The sequence below is a fragment of the Rhinichthys klamathensis genome, unplaced genomic scaffold (assembly GCF_029890125.1).
Source record: "Rhinichthys klamathensis goyatoka isolate OS25496 unplaced genomic scaffold, OSU_Roscu_1.1 h1tg000165l_1, whole genome shotgun sequence".
NCBI lineage: Eukaryota > Metazoa > Chordata > Actinopteri > Cypriniformes > Leuciscidae > Rhinichthys > Rhinichthys klamathensis.
The window spans coordinates 192,844-206,243 of NW_026606697.1; the positions used below are offsets into that span (position 1 = coordinate 192,844).

Sequence of the window (13,400 nt, forward strand, 5' to 3'; positions counted from 1 at the left end):
CACTGATATCAGCTTCAGCTTAGTTCCACTGACGGTCTGAAGAGCCAGGGCTTCATAAGTGTATCAACATTATAAGATATGATTTTCAGCAAACAGCTGTTCCTCAGTTGGAGATAAAACCGCTTTGATATATCATATTTTAAAATGGATGCTTTGAGCTCCAAAATCTGACTGGAAGAACCATGTTGGAATGCTTTGTAAGATGTAACACTTGTGACCGCACGTCAACTGAATTCAACATTAATATTCAAGTTGCTACAAACAGTGAACTTTGATCATTGTGTTGCCTGGAAACAGTCAACGCTTAAGCTAATGAGCTATATTACACTGTCCTTTCATTTTGTGTCATTTACTCGCTGTACACATGAAGACGTCACTACAAAATACAACTTTTGACCTTATGAAATTCCTAATATGCACATTTTATAGATTTCAAAAGGTTAATACAAAAGAAACCACACATTATTGTATCACAATAATGAATATAGAGCACAAGAACTGGATCCAGAAGTATTTTTCCTGTTTATTTTCTCTATGGGTATTTAAAAAATGATTAAATTAAGAGTTTAAACCAAGATGAATAACAATGCAAATTCTGATTCAAAGCAAAAAGGTATTTATAAATGAGGAGAAAAAAAAAGACAAATGCAATGATCTATGTATTCCATAAACCAAAAACGATGGTATATTATACCTAGGCTATATAAAAGTCTTTATTGTGAGTATGAAAACAATATTTAAAGTGAATTGCAAATACTTAGATAAATAATAATGTTTAAAAAATTTGGAGAGAGTATGATGTTTTTAAAAAAAAAGAAGAAATAAATACTTTTAATCAGCACAAATGCATTACATTAATCAACAGTGACGCTAAAGACATTTATAATGTTACAAGAGATTTCTATTTCAAATAAACACTGTTTTTTTTAACTTTCTATTCATCAAAGAATCCTGATATTTTTTTTATCAGTTTCCACTAAAATATTAAGCAGCACAACTGTTTTCAACATTGATAATAATCAGAAATGTTTCTCCAGCATCAAATCAGCATATTAGATTGATTTCTGAAGGATCACGTGACACCGAAGACTGGAGTAATGATGCTGAAAATCACTTGCATTACAGGAATACATTACATTTTAAAATAGATTCAAATAGAAAGGAGTTATTTTAAATTGTAATACTTTTTCACAATTTTTGATTAAGTACATGCATCCGTATTAACCCTAAGATACTACTTTCAATCGGACTTGATTACATCATTTGCAAAGCTTAAGTGGGCGGTCACTGGTGAGTTATTTTACTACCAAGTCTGTTTCCATGGTAACAGCAACTGATTGGTGATTCTCTCTTAACAATTATCTGTAGTGTCATTTTTCACTCATATAAAATCACACTGACTTCTGCAGAAGCAAATATCATCACTTTACAATTTTATATAAAGTTCCAGTACCAATAAAGTTCACTATATAGAGAAAATGAACATAATTTTTTACTTAATTAGAAGCAAAACAGTCAGACCTGCAAAACAACCTTGAATAAATGCTAGAAAATTCCTCTACAGACGATGCTGGCGTAGTGCTAGAGAACACCTCATCTTCCTAATTCCCCCCACATGGCCAGTGTGACAAGTCTGAACCCGTAAATAAGCTCTGGAGTCTAATAGCTGTGAAGCCCTGAGTGGAACCTGCCATTTGCATTGGTTAAGAGTTTTATCTGCAGCATCTGAAGGCTTTGTCTGTTCTGCTGACTAAAGCCATTCGTTCCACTAAATTAGCCCCATTAGTTTAATGCAACATAGAGGTCATTACCCACCGGCTCCTCTGCAGAACTGACCCCTGCACTCAAACCCATCTGATCTGGGATCAGTCCTCGCTACAGGAATACCAGCAGTGTGCACTGTGAGAAAAACAGCAAAGCAAGCTTCAGATCAGCTGATGTGGAGAGAAAACTACTCATTACGTTGTGCGTTAAGTTCATGTTACTCTTTTGGCGTAAGTCGAGGCGTACGGCCGTCTGCCGGAAGCTACTTATTTTAGTCGATAAAGTTTTAAATAAGGATATTTTTCTTACACCTTTATTAAGTATGGAGCACTTTTATCACGAATAGATGCACTTTAATGGACTTCCAAAGTCAAACAGCCATTCACTCCCATCATCAAGCTTGGAAGAGCCAGGACATGTTTTAATATAACTCTGATTGTAATCGTCTGAAAGAAGAATGTCATATACACCTTGACTTTAGGGTGAGTAAATCATGGGGTAATTTTCATTTTTGGGTGAACTATCCCTTTAATCTACACAAATCAAAGGCAAGGGTATCTTAGATCTTCATGGGGTTAAAAATAAAATAAAACATTATCGATCAATTAAATATCAAGTTGCCGTTTTCATTAATTACCCTAAAGTAATAATAATACAAATAGTAGTTTTATTAATAATATTAATTATAGTTGTGGCCCTAAAACATATTATTGTAATTATTACTATTATTAAATCTAAATCTAAACAATTCTCTAACATGGATTAATATTAATTTTAAATAAAAAATATTGATTGTCGGAAAATTAAAGCATGATTACAACGCATTGGCACAAAGCGATCATGTTAAACCAGAACGGACAAACAGAAAACATATTCTGCACATCAAAGGCAACAGTTTGTTCAGTCAAGTTTATTTCCAAAATCTTGGTAGTGATTTGACATGATAGCACTCGAACACGTGTAGTATTCAGCAGGCTACAGTATTCTGGGAGCTTTTTTTATTAAAGAATTCAAATCCTTCTCCAAATGCCATTAAAGCTGTGTTCCACACAAATTAAATCAAGGGTTTAAACTTGTGTAAACCAAAAGGGAGCGATGAAGGAATTCATTTCAAGGCCGTTTCACTTCAAACTAATTGAAACTGTATTTCAAGAGGACTCTTAAATTATGCAACGCAGGGCCCCGCCAGACCCCAGCACAAGATCCCAAACACGTAAGGAGATACGCTATGATTTGAAAGCATGTCCTTTAATTGCAGGGTTTAATCCTGTCTCAAATAACTGAGGAAGGAATGGTTGTTTAGGAACATGTGAAGGGGAAAAAGAAGAAAAAAGTCTCTGTAATTTGCAAAGATCTGTGTGCACCAACAGTCTCGCAACAGCGCAAATCATCAGACAATCTACTCCTTCAGTCTGGTGACTGGTCCAATAAACTCTCAAATTGTGTAATTGACTTCAATTGCTGTATAATATTAACAACATTTGGTTCCAGAGTGCACTGCAATTGCTTAATAGCACAGCACATTTTTACAATAGATTAGCGCAGGCGAACATACTGTAGAATAAAGACTTGATGTTCAGTTTTAGTTGAAGTATCTCACCAGATTTAACTGATATTAGCTAATGAGGTTCAGTCACTGAATCCATTAACATTTTGAACATTACCAATTTGTCATTCATTATGAATGAAACCATGGACTGTTAGAAATTGATTGGTGGTAATGACTGAATCACTATCCGGTCAGTTTCAGCCAATCGGTTGGTCATTAGAGAGTGATACTAGTCAAATGAAGGAGTGGTTGTGCGTCATCAAATATGTCAATGAACCTCTTTTATAAAGCAAGAGCAGAACAATTCAATAAATAAAACAATTGTGCACTGCAAACCCATTATTATATCGTTGCCCTGAATTTAATTCAACAATTTACATACAAATCTTTTCACAAAATCATTCTGCTCGTGTTTCACAACTGAGGATCATTCGCTTTATTTGTTCTTGCTGAGAGTTCGTTGTTTTTCCCCGTGTTCGACGATCTTCTCATCCACATAGAGGCCTTTGCGTCTTCGTACGGCGTTCATGTATTTCAGAGCCTGATTGGCTGAGTCTGCTTTTTCTCCAAAGTGTAAATACTCCTCCTCGGTAGTGGGCACCCAGCATGGATCACTTGGGATAACCTAAAACACACACACACAATGTTAATGACGTCTGTGCTGTGTTAAGAGATTTGCATGCAACACTTAAGGCAACTAATGAACAACAAATTACTAATATGTCAATTCATTTGATTTAATGGTTGTTCTTGTTATCCTGGATGCTGATTGGTCGATACAGAATCCCAGTAGTGCTGGCCGACAGCCCAGTCAGTCAATGATTAACAGGCAGTGTTTTCTATGTACTGCAAAAACTTTCAAATTAAAATGAAAATAAATTAGATCAATTAATGGATTCCCCAAATGGGCTTTAATTTTTAATATAAATATTATATTATTTTATTAAATATTATAAAATATTTTAAAGTATTTAATATTTAATGAATGAATGAATGAATGAATATATATATATATATTTAAATCTACTTCATTTACTGGATTATCTAGAATATAAAATAATTCTATATTCATTTTTAATATAACTAATATCATTTTTCTTTTCAAAATAGGCAAAACAAATAATTAGTGCTGTCAATCAATTAAAAAATTTACTCAATCACACATTTTTCTGTAATTAATCATGATTAATTGCACCTAACATTAAAGTTTTTAATATATTTTTATATTATAATAATTTCAGTTAATCTCCAAATTAATGTAATAACAACAAAAACAGTTATTTTAAATATTTGATCTAAAAGTCAGGAAATATACAGAAATTTAATAAAAACTTATTATACACTTCAGTCTTCACCGCATAAATTTACACTAATAACAGACATCACAGCAGCAGGTTTAATAGGCTGCTGTCACTTTAAGATCTGGAGCACATGACGCGGATGTGACACACATCCTATTTTCTCACATGCTTACAAGGGTACGCGACAAAGCGGGCGTTTTGGCATACTTTTGTGTGTTTGTGTCCATTCAAGAGAAAAAGACAACTTATAATAGCACTTGAATGAATGATACCGTGAGCATATACTGTAGCGAAGCATAAGAATGATGGGGAAAAAAAACAGGTGCTGCATCAATTGTGTTAAATATTTTTACCGCTTTAAGCTGGAAAAAAAAAAATTGCATTGCAATTTGCAATTGTTGTCAAAATTGCAACATTTTGACAGCCCTACAATTAATGCAAAGTAATTAATTTACTTGTCTATCCAACATAGACATTGGCACAAAATAAATAAAAATTGTATTTATATGCATTAACATTATTCTAAATGAAAAAACAATACACTTAAATTTATATTTCTTCAAATTATTTATTTTACAGATAATAAATATATTTGTACTTAGTTCACTGGGTTATCCAATATTAGCATTATTCTAAATAAATAAAGCTACGAAATTAAATTTTCTGGATCATCCAAAAGGGCCTAAGCATAAGCACATGACTATTTAAATAACTAACTAAACAAACAAAACCAACAAAGAAACTTTCTCATTTAATTGCCAGCAAAATGAAGTATGTTGTGATACTGATACTGTGAATCTACTATGATTTGGGTCACAGCATCCACCCCTAATGCCATATGTAATGCACACCCTACTGTAAAGTGCTACTGACTTTCACAATTTAGATCTAAGGTCACAGTTTAAGATCTAATGTTTCCTCACAAGTAAAGCACATCTATGCTGTTAATTTGCGAGTCAGTCAGATAAGGTTCAGATAATTAGAATTGGCACCACAATATTCTATCCCTTTGTCTACGGCACTCTCATTATAAAAAAAGAAAGAAAATTAGTTGTTCCAGGGCAGAAGTAGACTACGCAATTGTCCACTGTGAAGAGATACACATAATGGTCATTATATGAGGCACAGCGAGAGCATGTACCAGCACACACACACACACCAATGGGAGCAGGTGCTGGGCGGATGACGCAATCCCAGCAGCAACACACACACACACACACACACACACTTCCACACAATATGACCTCATGCTCAGACAATAGCGCGAGTGGTACAATTACTGTAAGAGTCCAGCGGGGCCCCTGCACCTGGTCCCAGAGAGGCCCCACGGCGTGGGCTCCGTTACCTCGGGACAGATGGCAACAACGGCCGGATTTACACAGTTATCGACTGCAGTCCAGCGCTTCAAGAGCATCTGCGCCCGAACATCACTGAAGGATCAGTGCGTTTGTGGAAGAAGACAAGCTTACAATTAGCATTTTAACAGCAGTGGAGAACCTGCAAAGAGCTTCCTGAGTGCTGATCTTTGATTCCATATCTGCTTTCTTATTCTCATTTCTCTCTCTCTCTCTCTCTCTCTCTCTCTCTCTGTTGACCTGACAGCTTGGATTACTATCCCTCCCTTTATTTTCCTCCACCAAAGAGCTTTTGTCTTGTGTGTGTGTGCACTCATTCAAGCACAACCCAACAAGTGACAGGGCACTTTTCATGTGTTTGCCATGCGTACACAAACACACACAAGCTCTGCCTTACTAAGAAAGCATTATGAAACCTCATAAATGACTGATCTGGAACGTTCTACATAAGCTGCAACTCACAAAGAGCGTTCTTCACACAAGCTGCATGAGAGACCCGAATTACTGTCGATTCAAATAGCGTTATGCATGTTGTTCAGCTAAAAATACAGTATTCTAATAGAGATATACAACACACAAATATTGACTAGAATAATCTATTTTTTTTTAATAATAATTACTTTTCTCTACTAAATTAAATACATTTGATGTTACTATGTTACAAACACTTTTAAGGTTTAAAAAAGCAGGGTTAATAAGATTTTTTTAAAGAGAAATTAATACTTTTATTTAGCAAGGATGCATTTAATTGGTCAAAATTGAAAAATAAAAGACATCTATAATGTCTAATAGATTTCTATTTCGGATAAATTATGTTCTTTTGAACTTCAAAGAATCATTATAAAATCCTGACATAAAAATGTATCTGTTCCCACAAATAAATTACTCTGTTTTCAACATCGATAATAATAAGAAATGTTTCTTGAGCAGCAAATCATCATATTAGAATGATTTCTGAAGGATCATGTGACACTGAAGACTGGAGCAATGATGCTGAAAATTCTGCTTTGCATCACAGGAATAAATTATAGTTTGAAATACATTAAAATAGAAAACAGCTATCAAAATATGACCATTTTACTGTATATTTGATCAAATAAATGGAGCCGTGGAGATCAAAAGAGACATTTTTCTATTGACATTTTAAAAGCTTTTGAACAGTAATGTTTAAATTTATTTATTTACAGTTTAAATAGACAAATATTGGCCATATTTTTGTGTAAACCGTGATTTTCCCCCCCAAGATTCTTTGTTGAAAGGAAAGTTCAAAAGAACAGCTTTTATTTAAAAGAGAAATCCTATGTACCATTATAAATCTCTTTACTTTACTGTCACCTTTGAACAATTTAATGTGTCCTTGCTGAATAAAAGTATTCATTTATATATATACACTTGCCGTCGAGCTTCCAGCTGTCTAGAGCAAACAATCATATAATAAACACCATTTAACAGTTTTTTTTTTACTCTCAAGGTTGTTCAATCGGTCACGATTGTGATAGAATCTGATAATTGTTACATTATAAATGACAAAGCCGGTGAATGGAAATGTAGTGAGACGGAAGGTTTTAATGAGCGAGCGTCCGCCGCTGTCCACGTCAGGGTGGAGTGTGTGTTTGATAGCGGCACTAACACTGAATGACACTAACTGTGTGTCAGAATCGCACAAGGGTCCAGTGTCACTCATTAGTCTGTTTCTTTGTCCATCTTACACAATTAGATTATGTTGACCTGCATGCGTCTTGCTCATGGCCGGTGCTGATTAGTGCGTGTGTGTGTGTGTGAGTGTGTCTCATGGCAGGGGCGGGCAGACGCTTGGCAGGCAGATCGAGGGCGGATTCTAGGCCCTGGCATATGTGTCTAATGGTGTCTAATGGGCCCTCGGCACAGTAGGGAACAAACACACACACACACACACACACACACGCACGCACGCACACTGAAGTGCTGTTGTCAAAGCTTGACATCTGCCCACACACACGCGCATTCAGACGCATGCATGCATGCAGGCTGTCAGATGGAGTGTGTAGGTTCTCTGAGATGTGGCAGCGAGCGGGTGAGTTTTCACACTAATGGTGCAGCGTCCTGCGTTTGGCGCCTTTTCAACTCTGAGGCTCTCTGAGAAAGAGAGAGACAAAGACAGGTGAGAGATCGACAACAAAAACGATGAGGAAACGCTATCCGGACCAACTTTATAAGACTCCTGTCAGTTATAATTCCTATTCACCTTACTTCATTTCCTGACGTATCAGTCACCCTGAAACGGATCCATTTAATGCTTTTAGCAGGCGGACACATGTGCAACCGCAAAACCACATATCAATAACCGTCTCGAATGCAATGTTTCCACATTAAAGTCAAGTCACCTTTATTTATGAAGTCAAAATGCTACTTAGATGGTGAATTCGGTTAACAATCATTATTTACTCGCCCTCATGTCTTTTCAAACCTGTATGATGTTACGAGGCGCACAACATGAGATGTTAAGAAGAATGTACAGGGTGTTATTTTCAATACAATGAAAGTAAATGGGGACTAGGGCTGTCAAGCTCTCTCTCTCTCTCTCTCTCTCTCTCTCTCTCTCTCTCTCTCTCTCTCTCTCTCTCTCTCTCTCTCTCTCTCTCTCTCTCTCTATATATATATATATATATAACTGAAAATCTTTCTCGCTGTATACATTTAATTATGGCGTGTCAAGATGCTAGTCAACCCAGGTTTGACATCAGTGATAATGGGTCAAGAGATGTGAGAACCTGGCACATCTGATGAATATGATGAATCTGAATGTATATTATGTACACACTACATCATATACATTCAGATTCATCATATTCGTCAAGATGTGCCAGTTTTGAAAGATGTGCCAGGTCTTTCTACATTTCTACACAGTGAACACTGAATTTAAGTCTGTTCCTCACAAGATATTGTATTACTTCAGATGATATTTAAGAAATATATAAATATAGAGAAATACAATACCGTTCAATCCTTTGGGGTCGGTTGAAATAAAAGAGTAATATTGTCATTTATATTTGAATATATCTTAAAATGTAATTTATTCCTGTGATGCAAAGCTGAATTTTCAGGATCATTATTCCAGTCTTCAGTGTCACATGATCCTTCAGAAGTCATTCTAATATGCCGATTTGCTGCTCAAGACACATTTCTTATTATTATCAATGTTGGAAAATGGTTGTGCTGCTTAATATTTACATGGAAATGGTGATAATATATTTTCAGGATTCTTTGAAGAATAGAAAGTTAAAAGAATAAGTTAACAGCATTTATTTGAAATATATATTTTTTGTAACAATGTAAGTCTTCAATGTTACTTCTGATTAATTTAATATTTGTTGAATAAAAGTATTATTGACCCCAGTGCTTTTTGTCAAATGGAAAAGAGCAGTGACCATTCTGCTGTAGATCATATTTTGTGTTTCACAGAAGAAAACAAGTCATATGGGACATGAAACAGCATGAGGGTGAGTAAATGATGACAGATTTTACATTTTTGGGTCAACTATTGCTATAAACCCTTTAGGCCTCTCAAAACAACACAGATTTGTAGAAGTCCTGCAGTCAAAATAAGCATCTTAAGACCCATAAAAGGTCCACAGAAAGGAAAACAGCAGCAGTTCAGCTGTAGGACACACACACGCACAGTTTCTGTTTATGAGGACTTTGCATAGACATAACAATTTTTATACTGTACAAACTGTATATTCTATATCTAGAGAGAGAGAGAGAGAGAGAGAGAGAGAGAGAGAGAGAGAGAGAGAGAGAGAGAGAGAGAGAGAGAGAGAGAGAGAAAAAGGAGGACAAAATGGGTTGCAGTGCTTTGCTTTGCAACGTCTTAGTCTTTTCTCTTCACACAAAGGCCACATTTAGAAGAATTGAAAATGCAGCAGGCCCCAAAATCTAGAAAGGCAAGGTTTGAATTAAACATGGAATTGAATTACCCTCCTCCAGCAAGGCAAACACAATCTGCAAGTACCAAGACTGGCGTCCAATTTGAGTCGTGCGTGTGTGTGATACACTGTACTCAAACACTATAAGCACAAGAATCCTCATGCGAAGGAGACTATTAACTGTTCTTCTCCTAGTAGATACAGTACATTATTCATGGCTTTTTTCTCGAAAAAATCAAAGAGTAAAACGTCTCTCTATCAGAATAAAGGAAATTTAATTCAACTCTCACACTTCAGCATAAGCATTGAGTACCAAGTCAAAATATATTGTATTATCATAAAATCTAATATTACCTTTAAAAAAAACAAAAAATAATAATAAATAAAAAAAAAACAGAAAATTATAATAAATAAATAAATTAACCTACTTTTTTTGGCCACAATATTATGTATTATTACTAATTATTAAGTACCAATAAATTGATAAAATAAATAAATGAATGTAAAAAAAAATAAAAAAAATAATATACAAATAAATAAATGAATGAATGAATGAATTATGCATTAACCTACTTGTTAACCAAATACATAAAGTAATAACACAATTTTTTAAAATCCAAATTATTTTATTATGTAATAAGAAAGAGATTGTGAAGTGATCCAATATGATACCTTCAGTTTCTTGAGCCAATTAAGCAGCTAAGCAATCAAAAAACTAAAAAATATCTGACCACAAAATGCCAAGATTGACTAATTAGAATCAAGAATTCCAGACATGCATTGCAAAATCAGGATTGACAAAATAAGGCCTTAATCTCAACCTAAGTTCATCAACTGTCAGATGATATGTAGGATTGACTGGAACAGTAATGGTTTAAGCCACAGTTTAGTGAAAGAGGTTGTAAGTGCAAACTTCACTGATTCATGAATCATGATTTCATTTTAATCACCATTATTCCAACTAAATCATTTAAATACTGTGGTATACCAGCACACTTGCTTACACTGGATTGTGGGTGGTTTGTGAATGAGATGAAGGTTTTTGCACTGAGTCACAGCATGAAAAAGTGGCGCAACTGTTTTGTGAAGTACCAGACGACCTTATATGCCCTTTGTGTGTGTATCATGTCAGGTTTAACTCGACCCATCATTCTGGCTGACAGTAGCGCCATATGGCCACAGAACCCGTCCCGCTCACACAGCCCAGGCGTGGAGAGAGGGCATCAAGCCAGCCGTCGGGTTAAAGACGGCACACGTGGCGTCTACAGCCTTTGATCCTCTTTCACGCCGATCCACCAACAAACACACACACACACACAGCGCCAGAAACGCTCAACTAACTCACAATGAACTCCCACGTGAGGAACAATCTGCTAAAAATACACAATAACACCATCACACAACCGAAAGCCTCCACTCCATTGATCAGCGATAACTTACAATCTTAAGAATAACACTTGATTCAGTGATACAACTTATTTGACAACATTGGCAATATTACAGTCATGAGGAACTCTTTTGTGGTGAAATCTCTCAATTTAACATGAAACCACACAACAACATTTCTATCTACCCATCCATCTACCTGTCCATCCAAACAGAGTCATTGTTAATTCAACTCTGAATACGGCTCAACTTGAGTTTCACTGTAAGCGGTTATGAGACGTTCCTCCAATACTACGCTGTGTACGTGTCTCTTCCTCATGTCTGTAACGCACTGATCAATCCAGAGAGCTCTCTGGGTTCACTCACACACACACACACACACACACGCGACTCATTCGCTGACAGCTCCACACTTTCAAGGTACACATGCTTTTGCCTGATCAGCAATACTAGCATCTGACAGCAGATCAATATGAATGGATCTAATAGATTGGCCGGCCTGTCCAGTTTTCCATCCAGGCATAATCACATATTATCAGGCATCTGTATAGACATGTCTGTATAGTCTGGCACTGGGTTCAGTATCTTTGAGGTGTATGTCCTGTCCGGTCCAGTAAACTAACACTGTGTTCAGAGGAAAGTATTGACAGACGGTGAGACAACTGAACACACACGTATACCTAGTCAAAGAGCAAAGGAGAAACATCTAATTCATTCTGCAGTTTCACGTCATTTGCTCATTCATACACTAATGTTAAAAGTTAAAAATATGGTACAAGGTTTTCCTTTTTGAAAGAAATCAATACTTTTCATGTTACTTTTTGTTTCATTTTATTTATTTCAAATAAATGCTGTTCTTTTGAACTTTCTATTCAAAGAATCCTGAAAACAATTGTTTATTACAAAGGAATACATTATTATTATTAAAAAACAGTTATTTTAAATGGTTATATTTTACAATGATAATTAATGTGCAGACGGACACACACATATTCATTAATTCAATCCTCACTCACTAATTCACTCTCACACACACACACACTCTATTTCCTTCATTAACTCACTAGTTCATCTATTGTTTCCTGCATTTACTTTTTTGATCATCTCAACCATTTATTCACTTATTTTTCCATTGCTGAAGTTATTTATTACTAATTTGTTTGTTTGTTCATTAATTTACACTGATTCATTTAAGCATTTAGTCAATACTCATACATACATTTATTAGTTAATTCACTTGTCCATTCATCTACTCTTTCATTTATTCATTCTTCAATTGCTGCAATTATTTGTTTACTAATTTGTCAATTCATTCATTCGTTCATTCATTCATTCGTTCATTCATTCATTCCAGGGATGGAAATTAACTTTTTTGTCCACCGGCCACTGTGGCTGGTGGATTTCAAAATCTACCAGCCACTCAATGTTTTTACCAGCCACTTTCTTGTTTTTAACCGACAATGTGTAACTGCATGTGAAAATTAATACTACAAGAATACTTAAGCAGTTTATTTAATCTCAAGTCTCAATGAAATACTGACATTTTCTCTTTCTCTCACCCTCGGCCTCATACACCTAATCTGTCATTTATTTTTGTTTTGATGATAATTTGAGCCAGCCTCCAAAAGTAAATAACCTGTCCTGTGATTTTTTTTTCTCTCACACAACACTCTCCAGACACGGATTTATGAGCTATAGTATGTTGGTTGCCTTTACATTAGAATAATATTTAATATAATCTAGATATGAAATGGAATAAATAGCATTCAATACAAAATGAATATGTCTCATATATTGAAATCAAGTTTTATGTGATAAAATATTTGCTTTGTTGTGCATTAGAACCACATCAGGCATTTAGTACAAAATAATTTATTGAAGCATCCAGATACTTCACCACGTGACAGCAGCTAGGCTCCTGATTGGTTAATGCGGCGCGAATTGACGCCAAAGTTCAGATTTTTCAACTCGGGCGGCAGACGCGAATTCGCGTCAAACGCGTGAATGCACAAAAGCACTCAATAAAATCATGCGCGCGGAACGCGTCAAGGGGCTTTCACACAGGACGCGGAATGCGCTGCGCTGGCCGCTGGGTTCAGCGTTGCCCTTCAGATACAACGCGATTTGCGCTGCGCTATGC

The 13,400-nt window shown here is 35.6% G+C and overlaps 1 protein-coding gene across 1 annotated transcript in view; it reads right to left on the reverse strand.

Moving 5' to 3' along the window:
* Nucleotides 1-3,325: 3,325 nt before the first annotated feature.
* The window catches only part of efl1 (elongation factor like GTPase 1), a 120,093-nt gene continuing 110,018 nt past the window's right edge, over nucleotides 3,326-13,400 (reverse strand). The window contains exon 20 of the mRNA XM_056259123.1: nucleotides 3,326-3,938. Within this exon, the coding sequence (XP_056115098.1) occupies nucleotides 3,750-3,938 (189 nt within the window). The 3' untranslated portion in view covers nucleotides 3,326-3,749. The remainder of the gene's footprint in view (nucleotides 3,939-13,400) is intronic.